This window comes from Euprymna scolopes, chromosome 27 (genome assembly GCF_053919585.1).
Source record: "Euprymna scolopes isolate OS-2025 chromosome 27, ASM5391958v1, whole genome shotgun sequence".
NCBI classification, from domain to species: domain Eukaryota; kingdom Metazoa; phylum Mollusca; class Cephalopoda; order Sepiida; family Sepiolidae; genus Euprymna; species Euprymna scolopes.
In genome coordinates, this window is record NC_136508.1 from 94,630,100 (window position 1) to 94,646,353 (window position 16,254).

At 31.6% G+C, this 16,254-nt stretch overlaps 1 protein-coding gene across 1 annotated transcript in view; it reads left to right on the plus strand.

The window, feature by feature from the left end:
• The window catches only part of LOC145249013 (centrosomal protein of 192 kDa-like), a 144,349-nt gene that overhangs the window by 120,748 nt on the left and 7,347 nt on the right, over window positions 1-16,254 (plus strand). The window contains exons 34-38 of the mRNA XM_080110872.1: window positions 4,407-4,492; window positions 5,071-5,160; window positions 7,337-7,477; window positions 12,330-12,442; window positions 15,612-15,732. Of these exons, the coding sequence (XP_079966998.1) occupies window positions 4,407-4,492; window positions 5,071-5,160; window positions 7,337-7,477; window positions 12,330-12,442; window positions 15,612-15,732 (551 nt within the window). The remainder of the gene's footprint in view (window positions 1-4,406; window positions 4,493-5,070; window positions 5,161-7,336; window positions 7,478-12,329; window positions 12,443-15,611; window positions 15,733-16,254) is intronic.

Consider the following 16,254-nt stretch of genomic DNA (forward strand, 5'->3'; position numbering starts at 1 on the left):
CTTCCATTTTTTCTTCTTCCATTTTTTCTTCTTCCATTTTTTCTTCTTCCATTTTTTATCTTCAATTTTTTATCTTCAATTTTTTATCTTCAATTTTTTATCTTCAATTTTTTATCTTCCATTTTATCTTCTTCCATTTTTTTTATCTTCCATTTTATCTTCTTCCATTTTTTTTATCTTCCATTTTTATCTTCCATTTTTATCTTCTTCCATTTTTATCTTCTTCCATTTTTATCTTCTTCCATTTTTATCTTCTTCCATTTTTTTCTTCTTCCATTTTTTCTTCTTCCATTTTTTTTTCTTCTTCCATTTTTTTTTCTTCTTCCATTTTTTTTTCTTCTTCCATTCTTTTTTCTTCTTCCATTCTTTTTTCTTCTTCCATTCTTTTTTCTTCTTCCATTCTTTTTTCTTCTTCCATTCTTTTTTCTTCTTCCATTCTTTTTTCTTCTTCCATTCTTTTTTTTTCTTCCATTCTTTTCTTTTTTTCTTCTTCCATTCTTTTCTTTTTTCTTTCTTTTTTCTTTCATTTTTTTTCTTTCATTTTTTTTTCTTTCATTTTTTTTTCTTTCATTTTTTTTCTTTCATTTTTTTTTCTTTCATTTTTTTTCTTTCATTTTTTTTTCTTTCATTTTTTTTCTTTCATTTTTTTTCTTTCATTTTTTTTCTTTCATTTTTTTCTTTCATTTTTTTTTATTTCATTTTTTTTCTTTCATTTTTTTTCTTTCATTTTTTTTCTTTCATTTTTTTTTCTTTCATTTTTTTTCTTTCATTTTTTTTTCTTTCATTTTTTTACTTTCATTTTTTTTTCTTCTTCCATTCTTTTTTTTTCTTCCATTTTTTTCTTCCATTTTTTCATTTATTTTCTTCCGTTTTTTTTCTTCCATTTTTTTTTATTTTCCATTTTTCCTTTTCCATTTTTTCTTTTATTTTTTTCCATTTTTTTTTTCTTTTTTATAACGTATTCCTTACCTATTTTTTATTATTTTTCCTTTCCTATTTTTTTTAAAATACATTATTTTTTTTTAAAATACATTATTAAAACTGTACTGATCATTAATTAGACCCAAACGTGACTACAAATGTTACAAATATGAAGCCGACAGAAAATCATGTGAAGGAATTAGATACGATACACCATCAACAATCGAGATTGGCCTTGGGAGCATTCAGAACCTCTCCAGTGGAGAGCTTGTATGTGGAGGCTAACGAACCACCACTGATCCTAATGAAACAAAAACTATCTTTACAATATTACTTAAAGCTTGCATTATGTCCATCAAATCCTGCATATCAATGTATTTTCCATCCACAATATACACACCTCTTTAACAAAAAAGAAAATATTATCAAACCCTACAGCCTCCGTATAAAGAACCTCCTCACAGAAACCCAAATAGACAATAAAAATTCATGTATCTATCAACTCGGAAACTCCACCCTGTATGGTTGAACAACTGAGTAACTATTCTAAACCCATCCCGCAAGCCTCGATGAAGAACTGCTTAACATCCAAAATAAATATAAAGAATACTCACAAATCTACACAGAGGGATCAAAGGATGGAGAAGGGGTAGGATGTGCAGTCATCCATAAAAATTTTTAGGAATTAAAGAAAAGACTTCTAAATGGTGCTTCTGTGTTTAGTGCAGAGGTGTCTGCCATTGACTTAGCACTAGATATAATAACTGATAACCATTAAAAAAAATCTCTCCTCCTTACAGGTTATCTATCGGTATTCATATCACTGAAAGAAGAAAAAAAATGACAAATCCCCTTATTACAAATCTCTTAAATAAACACCATAACAATGAATAAATGCATAATCTTTTGCTGGATTGCAAGCCACATCGGCATTTACGTGAACGAAAAAGTGGATAAAGCAGCAAAAGAGTCACTTCAACAAAACCATACAACAGGAAACGTCCCTTTTATACAGACCTAAGACCTTATATATATATATATATATATAACTACTTCATTTATTCACATAAATTTGATATACGAAAGTATAGATTTATGCGTAAACTTTAAGTATTTACTTCAAAAGTGCTCAATACGTAGGTAGAGCTAGTTAGTAATTTATAAAATATATATGGCGATTAAGCTACACTGAATATTCTGCGTTTCATCCAACTATAGGATTCGTCAGGCTTATGCGCGAATTCTGTCGTTGCTTCTTGTTTTTATACATGTTGAGGATTTCTAGTTGGCCAATCAGCTTTCTAGTATCCATAGCTTTAAAACTAACAATAACAATAGAAAACAAACAAATAAATAAATTAAATAAACATGAATATACATAAACGATCACACACACACATATATATATATATATATATATATATATATATATATATATATATATATATATGTATATATATGTGCATTATTGTGTACACATAGGTATATTTATATGTATTAAAAAAAAAAAAGAAAAAAAAAAGAACGGCCACCTAAAACCACTAACCTAGTTCCAAAACAGATCCTTTTTTTGATAAAATGCATGCCCATTGGCTGATAGGAAGGGGCGCGGTGGATACTAGAAAGCTGATTGGCCAACTAGAAATCCTCAACATGTATAAAAACAAGAAGCAACGACAGAATTCGCGCATAAGTCTGACGAATCCTATAGTTGGATGAAACGCAGAATATTCAGTGTAGCTTACTCGCCATATATATTTTATAAATTACTATATATATATATATATATATATATATATACCTCCATTGCTTATTCATTTAAATGATAGAATGTAGATTCCATATATGTATAATAAAGTTGCTAAAATGTAGATTCCATATATGTATAATAAAGTTGTTAAAATGTATTTTTTTCAATAACTAATTAATTTTTTAAATCTTCCCGATTCATTGGGCGACCCTGTAAATATATATATATATATTTATATAAAGTAAAAATTACAATTAAGTTTACGAAAATGATCCAAGATGGTAAAACTGAAGTATATTATAAATATTAAAGAATTAATATTTATAAAGTAATCTCAACCAGATGTAAAAGCTCGATAAAACCAAATAGGAGATAGAGCTTATAATGCACTTTGTCTTGGCAGCCGTGTTAAACGCATATCTTATTTTTCTTTTATTAATATTATTGGAATTTTTCCCCCTTTTCCTTGTAAATATTTGTGAATTATTCCACGGATTTCTGCCTTTTTGATTATTTTGGACCATTGGACGATTTCCTTGGATTTTACTTGTGCGAATGGAAATTTAATTCTTTTATGGATTTACATTTTTGTATTTTACCGTCATTGGATACTTCACCTTTCACCAGACTATCCATTCACGTGAAATCACCTTTTTCTTTACCATATTCCCTCTGCTTCACTTTTTGTTATCAAGTAAGATCTTTGACTTTACCTGCAGTTTCATCAAATACTTTTGTATGCAAAATTCGATCCTGCATTTTGCTAATTCCTACCCTCTGATGAGAAGGAAAGTATTTCTTCGAAACTCTATGGATTAAGGACTATCCACTTATTAAGTGTTTCCTTTTCAGATTAAATACGTTTTTAACTCTTTTTCAAAGTGTTTTCTAACATATTTTATTAACTATTTGCTCTTTATATATATATATATAAGAAAATGGAAAGAACATTGAACTCCTGCAGAGAGAGTAAACTACTCAAAATAACACCAAACATCAGAAAGAGATACAAAAAAAATGTCAATAAAAGAAGAGGTAGAAATGACTAAACTAAAAATAGTTCACACTCATGTCACTCGCTCACATCTACTAAAAGGAGAAGTGCTTATTTGCATAACGTGCCAGGAGCCCTACACAGTACATCATATACTTTAAATGGGCCCAAATAAAGGATTACCAAGAGAATAGTCTAAAGTTGATATTTAACAAAATCGACCCAGAAAAAAATTATTCAATTTCTGAAAGAGATTAAGATGTACAACAAAATATAAAAAAAGATTCCACAAAAAAAAACAAAAACAACTAACCAACATTACAATTAATGCTTCAGCATTAAATAACCCAAAATTGGCTGATATGTCGTAAAACAAACCACCCTGTAATTGTGTGCACAGTTCCCACACTGACATCAAACTGTGCCCTTATTGTCTCTATAGGCACACGATGGTCCTTATCCATGAATCTTATTTGGCCGATCAATTTTAGTGTTCTGACTTCCTTACTCCTCCCACAAGGAAAAGAAATCGATATTGTAAATTAAAATTTACGAGGAAATTTATTGTTGGACAGAATACTCCAAAAACAATTTTAAAGATTTTTTATTTTGAATTTTAGATTATTTTATAAATAATATTTATATTAGTTTTTAAAATTTTTTTTTTTTTTTTTTTTTTTTCAAATGATTGAGAAATGTGTTCATTATGTTTAATGAATTTTTTTTTTTTTTTTTTACCAGATAATTATGTAGAATTTACAAACTTTGGAAAAACAAGTATAAACTGGATTTTAAACAATGAGAAATCCTTTCCATACTTTTCTACGGTATGTATCAATTGTTTTTAAATGTTTGATAAACTGATTAACAGATGGATTGATGTATTTTTTTATTTTATTTTTGTTTTTTTCTTTTCTCTGTTTTTCTTTTCTCATCCTTTATTTTTGTTTCTGAATTTTTGAGATGAGAATTAGAATGTTCTTATTCTGTCAGCCATGACTGAATAGAGGTCTTAAGTAAATCACAATTGTATTTTTTGATAAGATACACCTGAAGAAGGTCGGAGGTTACATTGACCAAAACGTTATAAAAATGACACTCAAGATGAGCACAGTAGTCCAAAAAATCCAAATATAATGATATTCATATTATTTGGATTTTTTTGGACTGCTGTTCTTCAGGTGTATCTTATTGTATACCCAAAATTATCTTTCATTTAGCTCATTTACTGGGATCCTAAGGGTCTAATTCATATGCAAATCTCGATTTCTTTTTTGTCATGCGATAGTTGTATCCTTGTTTTAGAAATGTCAAATAATACTCAACTGAGCTGGTTCATCCTTTGATAGCTTTGCCATCTCGTTCTGCAAAAGTAATTTTTGTGTCGTTCTTTTTCTTCAAACAGGATGACGGCAAATGTACAGTAATGAAGAGTTACGAGATCTTCAAAATATTCCACAAAAAAGGAATTTTGGCAGCTGGTCAAACACGTCGAGTAAGTTTGAATAATTTTTTTATTTATCTGTCTGTTATACAATTTGAGAAGCATACCTGTAAATGAAACTGAGTTAAAAATAATAATATTCATCCAAATTTCTCCTTGCCGACTTCGGACTTCAACTGTTACCCCCCCCTCCTTTTTGATTTTAGTGACTTGCACAATCCATCATCTGTTATGATTTCCCTTTCGGCGCTTTTTCATGACATGCTGGAATATACACTTCCGTTATTTATCCTTTTCTATCTCCTCTTCTTATTTTGACATATTTTCCCTTTTTTTATTTTATTCCTTTTTAAAAAACAATTTCTTCCCGACATTTTCAATCTCCTTTATTTCCTTCTCTTTTTTTTAATTCTAATTTTAATTTATTTAAATATACCCCCCCCCCCCACAATCCCTTTTTTCCTTTTTCTCCATTACTCCAAATCTTGGTTTTTAATACCCATATGTAATCAAAAATCTTTTATTATTCGTTTTTGGTTTAAATTGTCTGACGATATGGGCGGGATGATTTGTTTATCCCATCTATGGAAACAACTTGTAATAATTTAAGGTTGAAATAATAAAATCATTTAGCTCTAACATATTGAGCACTCTTTTTTTCCTTTTTTTTTTTACCAAATATACCTCTTAATATATATATAAAGCTGAATGTCTTTGTGTGTGTGTGTGTCTAGTCACGAATAGGCTCCTATATGGTTGACTATTTTAAAAAACTGATTACATATAATGATAGAAGATGTATTGAGACACAGGAATGGGTATGCTTGATCTGGCAGAAAAGTGGTTCATTAAAATTGTGGGGTCTGTGTTCGCGCCTGGTCCACAAAGTATGGAAATAAAAAAATTAAAAAAAAATGTTTACAAGTGTTTTTGATATAGATGTACATAAGAATACTTTGATAAGTATGTTTTAACTTAAATAGGGATGGTATAATAAAATTGTGGGGTCTGCATTTGCGCCTGGCCTCCATAGAATGGAAATAGGCACAAACTTTAAAGACTTTTCATATCTATCTGCGTAAGTATACTTTGATAATTATGTTTCAGTTTGAAGAAATATGGTATAATAAAATTATGGGGTGTTCGTTCACACCTGACCTCCATAGAATGGAAATATGTCACAAAGTTTAACAAGGTTTCTTAATATAGATCCACAGAATATTGTGATAAGTGTTTCAGTGTGAACAGGTATGGTATAATAAATTATGGGGTTTATATATTTTATTTTTACTTTCATCATATTTTGCTTTGGTTTTGATGTTCCCAAATTCGAAGCTATCTCTTTACAACCCTTCCTTTTCATAACCTATCATACTCTCATAAATCAGAGTCCATTTTCTGTAAGCTGTTTTTGAACCCAGTCAACGACGGGTACTTTTGCTAGTATATATATATATATATATATATATATATATATATATATATATATATATATATATACACACACCTTAATATTCCTTAATCAAAAATTTTAATATATGAAATATATCAAAATTCAATAATGTTCACATAGCAATAAAAATTAAAGTCAAAATAAAATTTACTCAATTATTATCAGTTATTATAATCGAGCATGCAAATAATATTTTCACAAAATCAAGACAAAAAAATGTCATCACTTTTAATTGTCTTGATTTTGTGAAAATATTATATAAAATCAGTGTTGTGACGATTAATTGGAATCAAAGCAAGAAAACCAGAGATCTTCAAGGTATTGGAATCTGAGGAAATTGTTACTTTCCGATGCCAAAAACGATTCTTGTAATTGTTTATTATTTTATTATTTAGTTTGTTTTTGTTTAAAAGTTATTTTCCATTACTGCTACTAAAGATAAAAATGGTAAATGTGTATTAGTTTTAAGCTACAAACAAAATAAAAAAAATATATAGAGCACCTTCACCAGTGTATTTTTACGTTCACAAAAATATATCACATGGATTTTTGCAATAGTCTAAAGAAAAACAACTCTACAGCTAAATATTTAGTGATTTTGAAAGAATCGGAATTAGTAATTGTCTCAATCAAAATAGTTAATTGTATCAGAATCGGAAAATTTTGGAATCATCCCATCATTAACACACGCTGTTTTATTTTTTTTTTAAGTTTTTAACTTTGATTATTTTCTACTCCGTTGATATAGATTTTTTTTTTTTTTTTTTCTTACAGGTTCATATTCTGTTTTATCCGAAAATGTTATTTGACAAGAAATTTTTGTGTCACCATTCGTGTGAATTGATCTGCCAAAAAGACGATGATTCTTCCAGTCACAAAGAACAGCCAATTGTGATTCCATTTCGTTTAGAAGGGGTCAGTTCCTTTAATGCTTTCCATCATGATGTTCAGACTTTCCCCGTTTTATCATTTCTGTTTTGGTTGATGTAACCTCCAACCTTCTTTTAATGGATCTTGTCAAACTTGGGAATTTTTCTCTCAAACTTTGAAATATGTACAAAATTTTGAATGGAACCTTTTTTTTTTTTTTTAATCCACGGGAGTTGTATGCTCTTATGCTGTCAGCTATAACAAACTGTTCCGCCTATGATTAGGAAGACAATATGTACAACTTTCCATAAAAATTGTTTTTACATATAAAAACAATTATCTACTTGATCGAATTTTGTAATTTTTTTGGATATTTTATTGTTCAAGATGACTATTACGTAAGTGATGTCTTTGTGTAAAAGGACATATTTAACTGTAGTCTAACTTTACACAAACATCTTATTTACCAAATTACTAGAGCCCTACTTATTTTTTATGTGGATACATTTACTTTCTCTTTCTCTCACCTTATTTTTCTCTTTTACTGTTTTTTCTCTCTTCCTTGTCTGCCAGCTTTGTCTTTGCCTTTCTTTCCTCTCATATAACAGTTCTCTCTGAAAGCTGAAAATGGTAATTTTTCTGTGAAAGCCTTAAAACGATAAGGGTAGAGATTTAGATGACCTTTTGTTTCATAAAAGAATGACTCCTGTATTTCATACATGTGGATTATTGCTGGTATTCAAATATAAATTTTTTGTACATACGTTTTTGTCTGCTCCTGTGCTTTCCATTGTCGCCTTTCCTTGTCGTCATCCATATTGTTCGGTTTACATGTCAATCATTTCTTTCGCAATTTAATTGTTTATTCTTCTAATCATAATAACTGATCCAGCGACCATCCGTCGCTCAAATCAATTAACAAGAATACAATAACAATAATAATGTTTTGACCATTGCTCCCGCTTGCCACAGTTAACAGATACTACGCTATGATCACAGCCTAAAGGGTCATAACATTATATAACTAATAGTTTTGATCTTCTGCTTCTCTGACGAACAAATTCCAGGCACAGAAATACAAACTGCTGGCAGTTTGAATGCTTTCATTTATAAAATACTTCCTTACAGAAGTTATTTTTTTTTAAATTTTTTTTTTTTTTTTAAGCTGGGAAGAGAGAATAGATTATTCCTTACAGAAAGATTAGTCTAAAATTGTTTATTATACGTAACTACACTTATTTTTTTTTACCTCAAACAAGGAACAGTGCCACTTTGATGTAGGGGGCTATTATCAGGAACATAAGTTGCAGGGATACTACGTAGGGAGTTGAGCAGCAAGATGTTTGTTCACATTACACTTGAAATTTTGAATGTCAGTACAGTTGGGAAAATGGCAACCCAGAAGGGAGTTCCAGAGTCTAGCAGTTCTGGGGAAGAAACTATTAGAGTAGAAGGCCTTCTTACATCTAGGGATCTCTAGTGTGTAGGGGTGGGATTTTGCTGATTGTCGGGAGTATTTACGTCGAGGGAGGTACAAGGGCTTCCATCATTAAAATACTTGTAGAACAGGCAGAGAGATGCAACATTTCGTCAATAGGACAGAGGTTGAAGCTTAGATGAGTGGTCATCAACAGATGGCTTGTCCAAGGTTTGCCCAGATTTTACATCCTTAGCAACATGTCTGCCCTGTTCACCTCCCCAGACGTCTGTTTTAAATTTGAATCCTGTGAACACCTGATTCCAGCTCTCACATTATCCAGCACCTGCACCCAACTTGTTTAACCTTTTGACCTTTATTTCCACCGTCATCTCGTACACCAAGCATGTTTTGCTCGGAACCGTCTGGTGAAAATATACTTAAATAACACTCTAAAAATTTACACTAGTTGAGCTAATCTCCCTACATACCAACGGTCCTGGATATGACCTTAAACTATATCCGATGGTGAGGCCCCAGTTTGCAAGCCTTAGGGAGTGTGGAGCCACCCTTTAATTGCCATTGCTCCCAGGTCCACTCTGACCCGGAGTGGTAGCACCTGTTAGGGTCCCAACTATGGGTTAAATAGAATACGACTTAAAAACAAATATACTATAGTAAAAAATCGCTCTTCAAAATCACCAGATTCGACATTAAATAACCTGAAAAGGGTTGATATGCCGTAAAACAAAACAACCAACCAACCAACCCTACATACCAGCATAGGGTCATATTATAAGACTATTTCCGGCACTCAACCCTGGCTATTTGTTGAGCTTGTGTAGAAAAATATTTTTTATCGGTTGTCATGGTTTTTATGTCAACGTTTTGATCGCAATGTGCATGCGTTAATAAAAAAAAATGATAATCTATGTAATATTTCTCTTTGTTTGGATGTCTGTTCGACTTTTTTATTGGAAACTACTAAACTAATCTGGCTGAAATTTTAATGGACCTTTATGATAAGGTGCAGCAAATTAAGTATTATGGTATCCATTCGACATACAGTTAGTGATAATTGGGAATTAGTTTTTAATATAAATTTAACTATATTTAACCATCAATTTGTCATAAAGCGCTCATTCTAAGTCAACAGCTGTAACTTTTGTCCAATTTTTAACTGGCTAAAGTTGGATAATATATCGTCTAATTACATATTTTTCCTGAATAGCTTTGCTATCTGATTGAAAACAAAACTTTCACTTGTTTGGTTGTTCTGTTGTCAACACGTGTGTGTATTAGCAAGATATATTGAAACTAACAGGGTTGCCCAAATGTTTGGGGGGTGGGGGGTTAGTAGGCAGGCAGGCTCAAACCTGTGACGCGAAGAAAGTGAAAGAAAGGTTGAGATCTTACCGCCACGCTAAGACATGAGAGGAAGTGAAAAGGGTTCAAATTTATCGATATCGATCAAAAAGTTGACTTGAAGTGAATAAGTTAAGAATCTTGCAGGCGCAGAAATGAACGTTGGCTGAAGTCCAGTTTCTGCTTCGCTATGATGTTGGGGAAAACCAACTCCCCTCAAGAAGGGGAAGCTCTCCAAATGAATAGCAATTGTCTGATATGAAGGGTTTTCCCAACATTGATCAAAGCTAATTACGTTTCTGAAAGTCCCGTCCGGAAAGCCAGCAAACTGATTTGATTCAATTAGTTTCTCTTTGTTCGTCTTTTTTGTATAAATAAACACGCGAAAGGACGGAATAGTGTGAATTTTATAAAAGTCAATCAAAATAAATGTAGAGATGACGTCCATTCACAAATCGTACATATTATAATCTAGGGAGTATATAAAAAATTTTCCAAAATAGTCCCCCGGGAAAAAAAAAACCTTTCTTGCACATACAAAAATTTGCGCGCCACTTCTGCCTTTTCTATATGTAGATATTTGCTAAAGGAATCTTTAGTAATGCGGATTTATTAAGTAATTTTTAAAATGTTATTTATATTTTTTTTTATAATTTTTTTTCACTCCAAACAAAGCATATTGCCACTGAAGTGTGACAGACTGCTGTGGTAGAGTTGATGAGTGCAATCGTGGTAGAGAGTTGAGTAGCAAGAGGTTTGTTTGTATTAAAGGCAACGGTGTTGTGCATTATAATGGGATGTTTGAAAAAATGTATTATTATTACAAAAAATTGGTTGAGTATAAAATAATTACAAAGAAAAAAATTAAATTTACCAAATAATGCAATTTTAACGGTTTAGTCTCTTGTGGCCAATTTCATATAACCAACTGATTTATCTCCCTTGTTTTCAATTTTTGCTATTTCAAATTAGAAAATGGCAGATCAATAAAAACATTTTATGTAATAAATAGTTCTACCAAATCTTCTACTGGATTATTTTTCATAGTTTTTGGAGTTTTTTTACTAATTTCAACATGACACATAATTATATAATCTTGTTTTTATTTAAAATACATTAAAAAATGTTTTCGAATATCCAATTATAATGCACAAGCAGCAAAGAAGCCATGAATGTAGAAAATTTTTCAGCATCTAAAGATATCTGCAGTTAACGGATAACTTTTAAAAAATGATCTATTATAGAAATCTTGGCCGTCTGTGTGTGTGTGTCTGTATGTTCACTAAAAACTCTTGTCATCCACATCGAAGTGGCATGAACGTGGTACCATTAGAAAGACCGATCTCTTGGACGCAAAAAATTAGAAAAAATCAATTGTTTCATGTAAAAATGCCATTTTGTATGAAGGGGGGGGGGTATAAGGTAAAACCTTGGTTTCGACGCTGTTTGTAAATCGTGCATGCTAATTAACTGTTCGCTGTTTCATTTTAAAAAGCTAAATTTGCGTCATAACATGTGTCATCATGGTCTGATCAATAACGTGTTTGCTTACGAACTTAAGTTTGCTGCTACCACACGGAAAGTTTTTCTTTTTCTCTTTCCTATTTTTTAATTTCCCAATTTTCTTACAGGTGTCAACCATGCGGCATTTTTTTTTTCTTTTAATAACATAATAAGATGGCATCCAAGTTCCATATATTTTTTTTTTTATTCAATTGTATTTTACAACCAAGCAGTGTGTGTGTGTGTGGGGGGGGCATAGGCAATCGTTGGAAACTATTATGTCTGATGATAGATGTTATCGATTCAATACTAACTCTAAAATGAGCAGAAAAATTAAGGTTAAAAGACGCTGGATGCATGGTGAGTAAAGCTTGTGATGCAAGACATATTTTGTTTATTTTTCAAAACTCTCACTGCAGATCTCATCTTTTTTGTTCAAGAGAAATAACTTATTTTTAGGTTAATAGAAACCCCCTGTACGAGATAATTTCTCAACTCTTACGAGTCAAGAGTTAAGAAGGTATATTTTTATCATAGTTAAAATGAATTTTTTTTTTTTTTTTTTTTTTTTTTTTTAAAGATTTTTTAAAATCTTTTCTCTTTCTCTTACAGTGCCTCACCAGTGACCGTTGTAGTTTGACCCCGTTAATGTCGACGACAAATACATCAATGATGTCTATTGCATCATCTGTTGCTTCATCTACAACATCAAATGCAGCTTCTTGGTACGTTTTTAACATTTTCATTTTATTCATTAAAAAAAAAATAATCTAAGGTTTTTTTAACAAAATGACAGCATAGGATATCACTCAATAAGTCCCAGGACTGAAACACTTTTTTGGTAAAATTTGACTCATCAACATAATCTCATTCTAAACTTCTCTTACAAATTCAACATCTTTTTTTCTTTTTTTTTTTTTAAAGAATGCTTTGTTTTTGGCCTCAAGATATGTCTGTTCTTTAGATCATTTTGTTGAAAGCAAATCTCTTTTACTAGGACATTACTCTAAAGTCTGCAAACAGTTTTAGAAATAATTTGAAGGCCAATTCGCATAGTTTTGCCATCGTTGTGATTTACTTATGACGTGATGCATGAAGGAACCCTTTTTTATCATTTGTGGCTGTTTTTGTCAATTTTCTCCTTCAAACACACTAATGCTATATAATATTCAAATACATCAATAATGTTATATATATATACTAGCAATTCAGCCCAGCTTTGCTCAGGCCCTATGTACTGTTCATAACTTTGTGTGTGTGTGTGTGTATATATATATATATATATATATATATTAAAAAGTTTGACTCGTGTTCAGGTAACCTACATCTAAAATTTCAAGTGTTTAGACCCAAAATGGGCAGAAGGAGTTTGGTAGAGTTCTCAAAGTTCAAATCGTTGAACTCTGGCCCTTTTACAGCCAAATTTTTGACTGGAAACTGATTGAAAAGATTTTCACAAATCTCAATACCCCTTATGTCAAATCTCGAGTCTGTAGACTGAAAATTGACAGAGAAATTTGGTAGAGAAATGTACACACACCAACAATTTAACTTTTATAGATATATAGATTCACTATTAATGGTCTTTCTCAAAGACATGAACAAAATACTTTGCACATCCCAAAATGTGGTGGCCAAAATTTTGCTGATGTTTGTGTGTTTATTCACTTTGGTGTCTTTTATCTGTTAATGTTTACTCTGACTCCGTAGTCAAATGATGGATCTGTATTTCATCCATTGTTTTTTTTTATATTGAAACAGTTGCAACTGATGCTTTGAGTCATTGACATATTGTTTTTAATCGACTGGAAGGAAGTAAATTGAGCATCCTTTTCGAACATGGCTTTTGGTCGTTGTTTTGATTAATGCAGAAGTGAAAAAATGGTCCTGCGTATGACTTTAAAAGCATTCAGTGACACGGCCCCATTTAGGGGCTGTGAAGAATGTGGAGTTGCCTCTTAGTTACCATTGCTGTCAGATCCACTTTGGCCCAGAGTGGTAATACCTGGGAGGGCATCTGTGCTACCAGATCAGGCTGTCTGAAGATACTGGCTTCCTGATCCAAAAATGCCCTAAACATTATCGGTAACTGAGGATTGGGGGGGTCAACAAAAACAGTCCTCTCGCAACGACAATGGGTTGTACGCATGCGTCAGATGACGTCATGACCTGATTTACTTTAAATAGTTGAAAAACTGAACAAAATTCATGTACGTCGCGTGAGGTCAGTTGGTTAACACGTTGGTTCATTATCTAAACGTTTTGGGTTCGAATCGTGGCGTGAGATATCTTTTTTTTTTTTTTTTCAATTTTTTTAAAAATTTAAATATTGAACCTGTGTTATTTAAGCCATTTTTCACGTAACGTTCGTTTTTCTGTTTTTTTTTTTTTGTTTTTTTTTTTTACTTCGCTTATCCACCTCCAACCACATACCCAATAACACCCGGGTACCCACAGATTTTTTTTAAAATTTTAATATCGAAACATTTATTATTATTGAAGCCATTTCTTTTTTCAATTTTTACATTTAACATCGTTCATTTGCCTTACGTTAGTTTTTTGGGGGGTTTTTTTCCGATGTTTTTATTCCCCCCCCCCACGTTGTTTTCTTTTTTACTTCGCTTATAACAAACAAACAAACCTGGTCATTGACCTCATTTGCTGAATAGCCATGAGCGCACCTGTCAATTTGGTTCTTACTTAAATAAATTCAAACATCTTTCAGTAACTCATTCTGGCTGCCCGATTTTATTTTCAAACTTCGCCTCAGGGCTTCGGGTTCGTCCCTGTGCCAAACACCTCCACCTGGCCAAAAATTAATTATCAACTCATTGAATTCACTGTCCTCTTTGGCCTAATGGTTAGCATGGAAAACTAATTACCCACCTCTTACTCTAATTTTTTTATTTTAACTACGTGGAAACCATTCTTAACATCACTTCGTCCTTGTGCCAATATTCTCCACTTGTGCAATGCCAGGTACTGCCCACTAGTCTTAAGTAAAATTGACTTTCGTGGAACGAAATGGATTTAAACTTGAAACACTCAGATCGTCATTCCGTGTCATTAACCACTTGACAAGTGTCACCTCCTAGAATTTTAGTAATAAAATTTGATTCTTACTTGTATTTCCATTATGCGTCTTAAAGGCAGTGCATCATAGATTTTCTCTTTTCCTAATAGGAAGATGCCATTTGGTCTTGTCCTTCAGAATTTGTTGACTACAAATAATAAGATAATTTTATGGTTTAATTTTTCTGGGGCAACTGCCAAATTCAGCATTTCATTTGTGTCCATATAACATCCAAATTCAGCAAACCACCTCTCATCTCAGACAGAGCATAGTTCGAATAACACTAATCAAGCTATTGCTTTTTCTTGAAGAGTATTTTTCCCATCAGAGCTGGGCCTCCATATGACTATGGTGAGCGAAATTGAAATTCCAACCACTAATATCTTTTCTCTCTTTTAGTGACAAAAACAAGGTTGGCAGGGGATGTGGATACATATCACAAAAAAGAAAGAACAGAAAAACTTAATTCATATTTCCAGGTGACAAGAGTAACTTTGAGAATTTATAAACATCTGTCAAACTACGTCAAGATCAAATTGGATTGATGACACTCTTTGCCATCTAGCTGACTTTGCCATGATTTAATAACGCCTTTTCGATTCTGTTTCTCCTCACAAGAACCAGTCGGCCCTTTTCCACCTCAAAAAGGTGGGGGGAACTCCAGTTCTTACCAAAGTGTGCTTATCATTGCCACAAAAGTACTTAATTATTTATTAGAAGAAAAATTGCATTGTAGATTTTTTTTTTGTGGAAAGGATATGTTGTTTCAAAAGCTTATCAATTGATTTTTCTTTTTAAATTTTATATTTTTAAAATTTCAGTTGCAGTCAAGATCAGAAACTGATCCTTCAGCCTGATGTTGTCACGTTCCAACCATGTCCATTAGGAAAGATGAAGCAATTTAAAGTTTCGATTAAAAATAAAAATAGTGAACCAGTAAAGGTGAGAAATTAATCTACAGCATTCTGAGTAACCGTTTCTTGATTTTTTTTTTTCCTCCTTATATTTTTATTTCTTTTTTTTTTTGTTTTCCTTTTATCATTTTTCTCATTTTTTTTCTTTTTCTTTCTTCCTCTTGTTTTCTCTTACACTCTCCTCCTTTCTCCCCACTCCTCACTAAACTTTAACTTTAAGAACTGGCATGTCACTTATTTAGCCATATATATATATATTTATATATATATATATAGTCATCCACATACAGTACTGTTTCGTTGTATCACAACTCATCAGTGCGGCTAGATAAACACCTTTCCCCAGCCGTGAATTGAACCTACAACTGTCGCATTGACAGTCGGCAGCTCTCACCATATATATATATATATATATATATTAGTGTTGGGATGATAAATTGGAATCAGGAATATCAAAAATCAGAAGATTTGGGAGAATTGGAGAAATTTGTGTCTATTTTCCGATGCAAAAATGATTCTTTTAATTGTCTTTTTTTTGTGTTTTAAAGAT